General features: G+C 53.6%; 1 protein-coding gene across 27 annotated transcripts in view; it reads right to left on the reverse strand.

The window, feature by feature from the left end:
• Positions 1-11,617, reverse strand: part of DYSF (dysferlin) — a 231,859-nt gene that overhangs the window by 91,961 nt on the left and 128,281 nt on the right. For all 27 annotated transcript variants that reach the window (XM_037736130.1, XM_037736135.1, XM_037736134.1 and 24 more), the window contains 2 exons: positions 4,415-4,508; positions 3,836-3,913 (listed from right to left, as the gene is read on the reverse strand). In XM_037736130.1, the coding sequence (XP_037592058.1) occupies positions 3,836-3,913; positions 4,415-4,508 (172 nt within the window). The remainder of the gene's footprint in view (positions 1-3,835; positions 3,914-4,414; positions 4,509-11,617) is intronic.

The raw sequence follows: 11,617 nt of genomic DNA on the forward strand, positions 1-11,617 counted from the left end.
AGGGGGCCAAACCGACACCTGTCTCCCCATTTCCTTTGAGAAGCACCAATCGACAATGAAGAGCAGCTCAGCTCAGGCTGCCCTTCAGGGAAGTAATGCTACCCACTCCACACCAAAGGGGTGGGCAGGACGGAGCGAGGTGTGGTGTGGGTGAAGCATTATAAGTCCTCTCAAGTCATAGCTTTTCATTTCAAAGCAAACCCAGTACGTACAAAAGATGTTCACAAAGCAGTGGCAACCTCACCCCAACAACAAAAAGTCGTCATTGAACTGGCCGGGTGCGGTGGCTCACGCCTGTAATCCCAGCACTCTGGAGGCCGAAGCGGGTGGATTGCCTGAGGTCAGGAGTTCCAGACCAGCCTGGCCAACATGGTGAAACCCATCTCTACTAAAAATACAAAAAACTCACCAGGCAGGGTGGTGGGTGCCTGTAGCCACGGCTACTTGGGATGCTGAGGCAGAAGAACTGCTTGAACCTGGGAGGCAGAGGCTGCAGTGAGCCGAAATCACACCATTGCACTCCAGCCTAGGCAACAAGAGCTAAGCTCTGCCTCAAAAAAACTAAAAGAAAAAGAAAATCTCTAGATCAAAAAAGACTCAGAAGATGTACTGACCAGTTGCAACACGTAGACTTTATTTGGATCAAAATAAAAAAAAAAAAAAAAAAAAAAAAAAAAAGAAAAAATTAAAAAAAAAAAAAAAAAAAAAAAAAAAAAAAAAAAAAAAAAAAAAAAAAAAAAAAAAGAAGTCATTGAATTAAGCATCATTTTATGTTTTTTATGCCTAATTGCTGCACAGGGCACACACATTAATAAACACACAAGCACATGCCACAGACACCCTTCCATTGGTCCAGAGAATTGATATTCCAGCCATACACTCGAACCCCACCCAAGGTGCAACCCTCCGGCCATCTCGATGGCAGTATCTCCAGGAAAGCCTCCTCCCAAATTCAGTATTATTCAACAAGTATTTTCTAGGCAACCCCTGCCTATCTCCTCAAATGCTTGACCAGAAGGAGCAGCCATGGCCCCGGTGTCCAGGCAGCCCCAAGACCCACCATATAGAGAGAAGCAAAGAGCACAGCATGGGACTGTGGGAGTCCCCCGGGGAAAGGCCCAGAGAGCCACAGGTCAGAGGTGCCGGGAGAGTGGCTTAAGACGGCCTTCTCTGCCCCAGACACCCGGCAGGCAGCTGGAAGCTGCACCAGCGACAGACACTGTGCCAGGCCCTCCCCTGGCCCCAGACATTCCGGATTCACACATGAGTTTCCTCAGAGAAATGCCAGCCGGTGGCCATGCACAGCCTCCAGCCGCCAGCCACCCCAGGGTCAGTTCCAGGGGAGAAATTGCTTTGGTTTAGGGTTTGGGAGTGAAAATAAACACTCTGGGTTTTATAGGTTCACCCATGTCGGCTGCTGTTTTCCTTTCCAGCAGCTGCTCAATCGGGCCTTTCATTCAGAAGCCAGTGGCCTCTGAGGAAGCCCTGGGCAGTGCCCTCAAAGCTCAAGGGATGTTTATTTGGGGGAGGGGGTGGGGCCAGGATGGAAAGTGTGACGTCTCCGCAGACCAGTGCCCCGCTGCCCTGCCAGTGCCTTCTCCAGCACAGGCTCCCAGCGCTGGGCCCTTGGAGGAGCTCCCTCCCCTCTCTGCCGGGTCCTCAGCCAGCAGGGCCTACAGAGGACAGGGGGGCTTCTGTCTGGGTCCCACCTGGCCACCCACCTCTTACAAATCCACTCCCTGCACCCCCACCTCTCATGCCCTCCTGGGAAGGGAGAGGAAGCAAAGCTATAAGTTCGTCCATGTCCTTTTTCTCAGAGTAAGTTCTAATTGTCAGACTCCTGGACAAGTTTCCTAGGAAGTAGCTACTGCTGAGACCCATCTGGCAGGCTAGTGCTGAAGACACTCACAGAGGGAGCTCTCAGGACCCTGGCCCAAAGCAAAACGGGGTAAAACGTCCTCATCCACCCTGCCCCTGGCTGCACGAAGCTGGAGGATGGGCCAGAGTGAAAACCGCAGCTGCTGGAGAGGAGGACGAGGACTGGACCCCACACCAGGGAGGAGAGTGGACCAGCAAGGAAGCCGGGCAGACGACCATCAGCTGCAGAGACATGCGGTGACCAGGAGGTCACTCCCATGGAACTCAGTTCTACTCAACCAAACAGCAGGCACTCAGATGGTGAGAGCCTTGGGTTCCATTCCCCGCTCTGTCACTTGGTAGCTAATTTAATGCAAGCATTTAGTTAAGCTATCCGAGTCACTGCTTCTTCACCTATAAAATGGGGATGTTGGTAACCAACTTCATTGTAAGGGTTACATGAAATAATGTCAGCAAAATGTCTGAGCACATAATGAGCACTTAGCAAGAGTTTGTTCTTTTGTTTTGTTTTGAGACAGAGTCTCGCTCTGTCACCCAGGCTGGAGTGCAGTGGTGCGATCTCCACTCGCTGCAACCTCTGCCTCCCGGGTTCAAGCGATTCTCCTGCCTCAGCCTCCCAAGTAGCTGGGACCACAGGTGTGTGCCACCACACCCAGCTAAATTTTTGTATTTTTAGTAGAGACGGGATTTCACTGTGTTCTCCTGGATGGTCTCCATCTCCTGACCTCGTGATCTGCCCGCCTCGGCCTCCCAAAGTGCTAGGATTACAGGCATGAGCCAGCTGCACCTGGCCAAGTGTTTGTTCTTTAGCCATCAAGTGCCGCAGGTTCAAAGGTAAGATGAGGCCCCTTCCTGGGGGAGCTCGTGGTCAGAGCAGGAAGGAGGTGGCAGAGATAGACCACTGTTGATCTGTGCAGTGGGGAAGACCTCCAAGGGAGGTGCTGGTGAGGAGCTGGCCAAGTGCTGAGGAAAGGGCAACCAGCTCAGCTTGGGGAAGTCAGAGGGCATGTGGACTGGGTCTTGAAGGATGACCAAAAGTTTGCTGGTTAGAAATAGGGGGCAAATGCATTCTAGACAGAGACAGCACTGAGGGCAAAGGCCAGGTGTGGGCAATGTGGACAGAAGTTGGAGCTGGAGCTACTGGAGAGAAGGCCATGAGCAAAAGGTAAACCAGGTGGCAACCACAGGGTCAGATCACAAGGGATTTGTGTGCTGCGCTGAAGAGCTGGAGGTTACCTGTCAGTGTCTATACTTGAAATCAGGGGAGAGAAGTAACAAGACGTGTCTGGGGCAGTGCAGAAGGTGGCAAAGAGGCCAGGAGATAACCAGAATGACCTAGATACAGAGGGGCAAGGTCAGTGTCAGATGGCAGTGTGACATTAGAGAGGAGGGAACAGATCTGAGAGGGATTCAGGAGGCAGAATCCTTAGGACTGAGTGACTGAGAACTTCCAGCCTGGGTAACAGACGGCTGCCAACCCCAGGGCCATGGCAGGAAATACAGAGGCAGCCTGGAACTTGGTGGGGGAAGTTGGGGAGCAAGATCACATGGAGGCTTGCACAGGACGAACTGAGGTGAGTGGAGGTGGAGAAGTGGAGGGACCCAGTGCCCAAAGAGAGGACGCAGACAAGACTTCTTGGAGTATCAGGCTTAGAGGACAACAGAGCATCAGGTAGAAGCAGGTCAGGGAGGAGGCTGCAGGAGACCCTGCAGAGACTGGCAGCAGGACCCAAGGTCAGAGGGGCTTTCAGGAAGGAGAGGACACTCAGCGAAGCCTGATCCTCCCAAGGAATCCAGCAGACCATGGACACGAGTTTGCTGCAATGATGACCAAGAAGCCACAGGACCCAGATGCCAGGACCCACCTCCATGCACCCAGCAAATAGCACCCCTTGTTGCCGGAAAGCCAGATGTCTCATTCTCAGCTCTCTGGCTCTCCTGTCTCTCTCCCACTTACCAGAAAAAGAGTCCTTGTCCATCGCAGGAAGGTCCCGGGCCTGGTACATGTAGCAGCGTAGATGGTAGCGGTTCCCATCTTTACCAAGGAAAAAACAGAGGTGCCAGAGTGAGTGGCTGGGGTAGTTTAGAGCTGAGGCTCAGGGGGAGGTGGAGTCTGTCCCTAGAAAGGGCAGCAGACAGAGGGGCTGAATGAGGGAAGCCACACAGGCCACTGTGCCAGGTCAGAGCAGACCACAGCTTGAAGGCGGACACCTGACTAATTAATGTGTCCTTGGGCCAGGCTGGGGCTGGGGGAGAAGAGGTAGAGGAGGAGGAAGGGAGGAGGGAAGGCCAAATAGACAAGGGGAGCAGCCACAGAGCACACGGCCTTAAATGCCCGATCTCAGACTCGAGTGGGTGGACATACCACACAGACAGGCACACACACACACACACCAGAAGACACTGACCCACCAAAAAGCACACAGACTCGGCTCCCCAGAGCCCCACATACATACCTGACCATATAACGTCATCCAAACGGAAGCATAAGGTGACACACCCCATCACCCCACAGATGCCTTGAAGCCTCACTTACAGTCAAATATGCAGGAAATCGTGGGTCTGTTGACACCGAAGCTCAAGGTGGAGACGGACATGGAATCTTCACTACTGTCGTCCACCACACCGCCCTAGAGACATGAAGCTGGTTATGGCAAATTCTGCCTGCAGACCTAGGGGTGCCAGGGAGACTAGCCCAGAGAGTTGGGTCCCAGGACCAGGAGATCTCTCGGCTGCTGAAAGCTGAGCCATCAGCCTCTAATTTCACTCTGGGGAGCTCATCCTCTCCTAAAGAATATCCACACTCTCATGCCTATAATCCCAGCACTTTGGGAGGCCGAGGCGGGTGGATCACGAGGTCAAGAGATCGAGACCATCTGGTCAACAAGGTGAAACCCCATCTCTACTAAAAATACAAAAATTAACTGGGCATAGTGGCGCGCGCCTGTAATCCCAGCTACTCGGGAGGCTGAGGCAGGAGAATTGCTTGAAACCAGGAGGTGGAGGCTGCGGTGAGCCGAGATCGTGCCATTGCACTCCAGCCTGGGTAACAAGATGAGACCTTGTCCCAAAAGAAAAAAAAAAAGAATATCCAGACTCTAATGTCAAAGCACCAAAGGCTGTGGGAAATTCTTCTCCCTCTCTAGTGAAGACTAGATGAGCCAGAACAAAATTTTTTGTTTTGTTCCAGCCAAACAGATTAGAAGGAAGCCCTCTAAGGGGCTCTCCAGGAGTGAATCAAATGGGCATCTGCCCACTAGGGACAAGTCCAGTGGAACTGAAATGTGGAGGTTCAGGCCAGCATCTCTGGGTCCCCATCTCTGCCTCCCCCTGCTACACATCGAGCTGGGTCCCAAGCTCTGGAGGAAGCTGTACCACACACCAACCATCTCTCACCAGTTCCCACTCTGCTGAGGGTGAGCAGGGCTCAGGCTGAGGCCAGGGATGGGGACAGGAGTGGGTGGGCCATCAGGCTCAGAAGCCAAGCTGTCCATTTACTGTGTATAAAGCTAGATGGTCAGCTCTGCCATCTCGCCCTCATTAGCACTGGGCTCCAACCACTGAGCCACAAACCACTTTGGGGAGCACCAAGACCAGACCACTTCCCTGGGCCAGACCCCCAGCTCTCAAGTGCCCAAGCCACAGCCTACAGAGGGACTGGGCAGAATGGGGGCAGTTACTAGACACCCCAGGCTGTCTGCTCCCTCTGCACTCACTCAGATTTCTCCAAGTGCCTCTCTCCTCTCCTTTCCTCTCCCACCTGCCTGCTACCCAAATTGTCACCTGCTCCATTTCAGAGGGTGGGGTTAGGTAGTAAGGCGGTCTCTGCTCCACTTCCTTGTTCACTCCCACATCTCACAAATGTTTACACACCCTTGAAAAAAAACCCTGGCTTCTTCCTCAGATGGCCCATTCATCTCACCCAGGCCCACCCACAATGGCCAGTTCCCAGGATTCTTCTGCTGGGCCACCCTGCGCTTCACCCTAGAATCATTTTCCAAGAATTTCAAACTCTCCCCAGGTTCTGAAGCTACAAACTCCCCCAGGGCCTCCCAACACAAGACATTACTGCCACGACTGTGCCCTTGCTCCAAACCATGCCCACCTTCAGAGCCCAGTCCCAGAGCCCCTTGTCCAAGAAGCCTCCCTGGACACCTGTTCTCCCACCTGTGGCCAGCCCATCCCCAAGCCAAAACCAGCTCCATCACCCTCTGTCACTGTGCAGCTTCTCAGCCTGAATCCTTCAATGGCCTGAAAGGTCCAGTCCAGCCTTCTCCTGGTCAGACCCCCAGTGACCCGTCCTATCTTCCCCATCCAACACCAAGGCTTTCTTCCCCCAAACCCCGCTCTTGATTTCAGGCAAACCACGCTCCTCAAAGCTGTGCCAGACCCACTCACTCCCACAGTAAGCTCACACTGTTCCCCAGCCAGAGGTGCTCTCAGCCATCCCAGGCCTCCCCATCTTCACGTCATCTTAGGACACCTGAGCAAAGCCTGCCATGGTCACTCTGGGTCAACAAAGAATTGCATCCTCAAGGCAGGCTGGGCCTCCCTTCCTCTGCTCCATCGCTGCAAAGGGCCTGCAAAACACACACTTGGGAAAGACCGAATTCCTCTGTTCTCTCAGGGGACTCTCCAAGGTACAGCTATCCTGAGTGGGCTCTGCCTCCACCACAGGACATCCCCATTTCTAACAGGGAGACGCAGTAACTCTCCTCTTCCTTTAGGCACAACTTCAATACGGGCTCTGACACCAGATTCGTCGGGCTCCAGTTCTGGCCCTGCCATTTACTACTACCGGCTGTGTGACTTCGGGCAAGTTGCTTAGCTTCTCTGAATCGATCACTTTATAAATTTGGGATAATTATACAGTATCTATTTTAGAGAGCTGCTTTGATTATTAAAGAAGATAGAGGACATATAGTTCTTAGCACACTATCTGGCTCACGGTAAATGCTCAAGAAATGTTAGCTATCAATGATCTAATCAGAGAAATAAGGCACAGGGCTTGGGGAGGGGACATGTCATAAACTATCAAGTTTGTCCTGTGCTGGGAGTAGTGTTCACATCGCCCATATTTGCTCAAAATGATTCCAAGGTATAAAAGTGGACATTTCAGTAAGAATCAAGCAAGCCAGCGAAGGCCTCTCCCAGTGCCTCCAGGCAGTGGTGGTTTGTTCATGGAGTTTCTCTTTCTCTCTCTCTTTCTCAATTTCTTTCTCTCTCTCTCTCTCCATTTATTTCTCTCTCTCTCTCTCACACACACACACACACACACACACTCTCTCTCTCTCTCACACACACACACACACACATGAACAGGGAGAGGTGTCATACCACATGCAAGGAAGGACCCAAAGGCCTGAAATCCTCCCTTGTGACAGGTGTGGAAGCCCTGGGCCCCTGCCAGGAGAGGTGTTTGGCCTGGCCCTGGCCCTGCAGTGCTGGCATCCTGCTGGAGGGAGCATCAAGCCCAGCAGTGAATGACTGAAGAGCAGCCCCCTGGCTGCAGCGTATGCAACCCCAAACCCAAGGCCAGATCTAGGGGCCCAGGAGGTCACCTAGGCTTGAGAGGCAGGGACACTAAGGAAGGGCAGGTTAGGACACCGGAAATAGGGCTTGGCCAGCTCCCAGGTGAAACAATGCGTGATGCCTGCATCTCCCTCCCCTCCAGCTCTGGGGCCAGCGCAAGGGGTGGGAGCAGCAGAAGTAGGGAGGGTGGGGGTGGACTTAGCTGTGGGCAGGTGGGACGGACTCTACGATTCCCTCCACCTCGGTCTGGCCACACACAGGTGCCACAGCCGCAGGTAGGGTGCTAGGGTAAGTGTAGGGAGGGAGGCGCCTCCAGCTCCAGGGCCCCATCCTTCCTCTCCCTCCCAGCACTGCAGGGACCTCCCTGATTGCGGATGGCTGCCAGTGCACATCCCCACTCACCTCACACCTCCTCCAGATGGCCCCCTCCCCAGGCCCCTGTCAGCACCACTCCCAAGGCCTCTGTCTAGGGTTCTGGCAGCATGTTCTGGGTCTCTGTCCAAGGGCAGGGCCTCCTGCCTGCAATCAGAAGCAGCATCTGCCTCCTCAGGATTTCCATGCGGGCCTCATTGAGTGCATGGCCCCCAGCAGGCCCTGTCCTGCAGGCTGGGGAAGCAGCACTCCCTTTGGAAATGCCCCTCACACTGCCTCCGCTCCAAAACCTGACCTGGCTCCGGAGGAGGGGCCCAGCCGCACCAAACCTGGCCCAGAGCCCCCTGCCCACCCTCACCCCATCTGCCACCCAAGTGTAGACCTTTTCCATTACCTCAGGGAGACAGATGAGGATTGCTGGGAAGAAGCATCACCGGGGAACCAGGGGAGACACACCCCCCCAGAGCCAGGCTGAGGGAAGCCACTAAGCTCAGTCCCTCTTGGTACCGCCCTGATTCACGCCTGGGCAAAATTCCACCCGCACGCCTGGCCAACATCCTTACATCCTCTGGCCCACTGGCCCTCCTAGGGGAGCCAGGACTCTCCACGTATCCCCATTAGACCCCAGGAGCAGAGGGAAGGCCACCCCTCCCTCCTGGCCCGCCGTGGCCTCTGATTTGACTCTCTGGCAGTCAGGACACTACCAAGCCCCCACACCCTCAAACCCCCTCACTCCCAAACCCCCTCACCCCCTACCTGCTCACACCAGCAGGGTTACTCCACTGAGTTACGACACTAAAAATGTCTCCAGACATTGCCCAATGTCCCCTGGGGCCAGGCTGGGGGGGAACTGTGCCCTGTAGAGAACTAGCAGTGAAAACTGAATGAAATGACACCCCACAGTCTTTGGCGGGCACCCGATTTAACTCTTTCATCTCTCCAGGCTCTTATTAAATAATACTCCTCCCCTCTGGCCTTCTGTAAATGTCTTCACCCCATTGTATTCCCTCTGCCACAGGGCCTTTACACAGGATGTCCTCTGTTTGGAGTGCCTTCTCGAATGAGCTAACTTGGGCTCTTCCTACAGCTGCATCATCTCTGAGGCATGGGTACCTCCTTGACTGCCCAGACTTCAGCAGCAGCCCCCTACCCATCCTCTCCCAGCTTCTCCCCTGCATCCACCCTCCAGGTATGCAGGCAAGGCATGCACACTCCTTTATCCCCTGCACCCAGTCTAATATTGGGCATGTGGTGGCCACCCAATGAAGATTTATCACATGTAATGAATCACCAGCATTCCCTTGCCCTAAGCCACATGTGCAGTACCCAGTCCTAAGGTCTCAGGGCAAAGAACAGGAAAGGTGCATCGGACAGCATCTCCTACCTTCAGGATGTTACTATGGAAAGAGGGATTAATGTGGACTCACTGACACCCCAGGAAGAGGCCATCTGTGGGGTGGGATGGAATGGGGTGGGCCTTTGGAAGGCCCTACAGGGAGGCTTCCTGGAGGAGGGGAAGGAGGGTGCGGGAACTGGAAGAGCAGCAGCAGCACGCTGGAGCTTAGAGGAGAGGCTTGGCCAGGTGGACAAGGCCGGGAGAGGAAGCGCTGCTTTCCCTCTGCTCCCACCCTGAGCCCTGTGCAGAGCCAGGCTGCAGGAGAGGCTGATGCTCTGGTTTCTGCCCACCCACCCTTCACCCCCACTTGTACACACATACTCTTGCCCAGCCCCAGGGCCAGGCCCAGGGCATTGGGTTCCCCACAGTCACATTCCTGCCTCGATAGCTCATGCCACCACGACTCCCAGGCTGGGGCTGGCAGCCACACAGTCTGTGGCCACGCACTCCATCTTGGGCTAGCTGTGTAAGGGATCTTGCTGCTCATCCAGGGGACTGGGTGGCCTCCAACCCGCTGCTCTCCGGCTGGAAGCCACAGCTCCCTGGAGGAGCTGAGCGTAGGAATATGAGGAACTCTCTGCCTCCCAGAGCCACAGGGATCCCCCAAGCGTCCCCAGAGCCAATGACCAGACACACCTGAGTCTGCCAAGGACTGACATCCAAGGACCACAGCCAGGAGGAGACGGGCAGGTTCTGGGGAAACACAGCCTACAAAGGGGACTCCTCAACCCATCTAAATCTGATCAAGACCAAGATGGAGCCCCCACCAGCCTGTCTGAGATTCCTTCTGCACCATGGGGTGTCTGTGCCATGTGCAAACCCTTGTTTGCAATGGTGCCTTGCTCTAAACAGGGCCTAGAGGTCTGGCTCAGCATCTATAAAGTGGAGACAGGAAGGCGACAGAAGGGCCAGAGCAGGGGTGGACACAGCAGCAAGTCACAGGCTAAGCAGCTGAGCAGGCAGAGGACAGCCCCACAGTGGCTGGAAAGGAAGCATCTCAGGACACCACCAGGGAGCCACAGAGACCTTCCCTGCCCCAGCAGAGTCAATCAGACGGGTATGGACCAGCTGGAGGCTGGCTACCCTCCTTCACTTTATGGGGAGGATGCAACTCCTACATAGGATGGAACCAAAGAGCATCCGTGGCAGGGCTGTTGGAAGGGGCACTCCTATTGGGGGCCATCCCCCATCTCTTATGTAGAAAGGATTAGGGAGCCCCTGAAACCAGCAGGCGCTGGAGTGAGCTCGTGTGGTTCACGAGAGCAGATTATCTTTTCAGGAATTTTGCAAGCCAGTTGTTAAACTCAGCCATTAGTAAGAATTAAATCATATATATTTACCACTAAAGAAACTATATTTAAAAACACAAGGTGGTAAATACTTGAAGTCATTCTAAGTCTTTTCTTTATTTTTTTTTTCTTTTTTTGTTTGAGATGGAGTCTTACTCCATCACCCAGGCTGGAGTGCAGTGGTGGGATCACAGCACACTGCAGCCTTGACTTTCCTGAGCTGGAGCAATCCTCCCACCCCAGCCTCCCGAAGTGCTGGGATTGCAGGCGTGAGCCACCATGCCAGCCCGTTCTAATTCTAGTACTACCTTTTCCTGTTATCTCTGCTCCTGAGGCTGCTTCTGTCTCACGTATCTGCGACGGAAATATTATACATCAGCACGCTAAGGCCCATCTCTTCCCAGTGTTGAGTGGTGCCACGTTGTTAGCTTGAAATTGGCCATGCCAGGAACATCTACACCATGGAAATCAGCAAATGCTACAAACCAGGGCTGGGGATTGTTTTGTTTTGTTTTGGAGAGCTGGTTGTTAAACACTGACCAGCACAGTTCCTCATTTCCCTGGCTGCTGCAGCCTGAGCTTGCAGCTTCCAGGTCTTCACCATCTTTAAAAGACAGAATGGAATGCAGGAACACACAGACTCCCTTTCTAATCAGGCTGATTGCAACCCTAGAGGTCTTTACTATGGGCTTTGCTGGAACGTCCAAATGCCAACACGATGATATAGTGTAGACTGCTACAAACCCTGCACAACACAACCATGATCCATAAAATTTTTCACAATATCCATAGCTAAACAATTATGACTTGGCTTCTCTGTTGCCTCAGCCTGCTTATCTGTAAAATGGGAGTGCTGATAGACCCTATCTCCTAGAATTGCTGGAAGGGTTACATGTGATATTATGTGGACAGGGCAGAAGGCAATGGCTGACCCATGGTACGTGCCCTACAACAGGGGTTGACAGGCCTTGTCTATAAAGGGCCAAGTGCTAACTACTTTTGATTTTGTGGGCCATACAATCTCTGCTGCAACTGCTCAGCTGCTGTTGTAGCATGAAAGCAGCCACAGGCACTACGTAGGTGGATGAGCACCAGCTGTGTGCCAGTAAAGCCCTTTTTTTTTTTTTTTTTTTTTTTTTTTTTTTTTTTT

This window comes from Cebus imitator, unplaced genomic scaffold (genome assembly GCF_001604975.1).
Source record: "Cebus imitator isolate Cc_AM_T3 unplaced genomic scaffold, Cebus_imitator-1.0 Scaffold23, whole genome shotgun sequence".
Taxonomy (NCBI): domain Eukaryota; kingdom Metazoa; phylum Chordata; class Mammalia; order Primates; family Cebidae; genus Cebus; species Cebus imitator.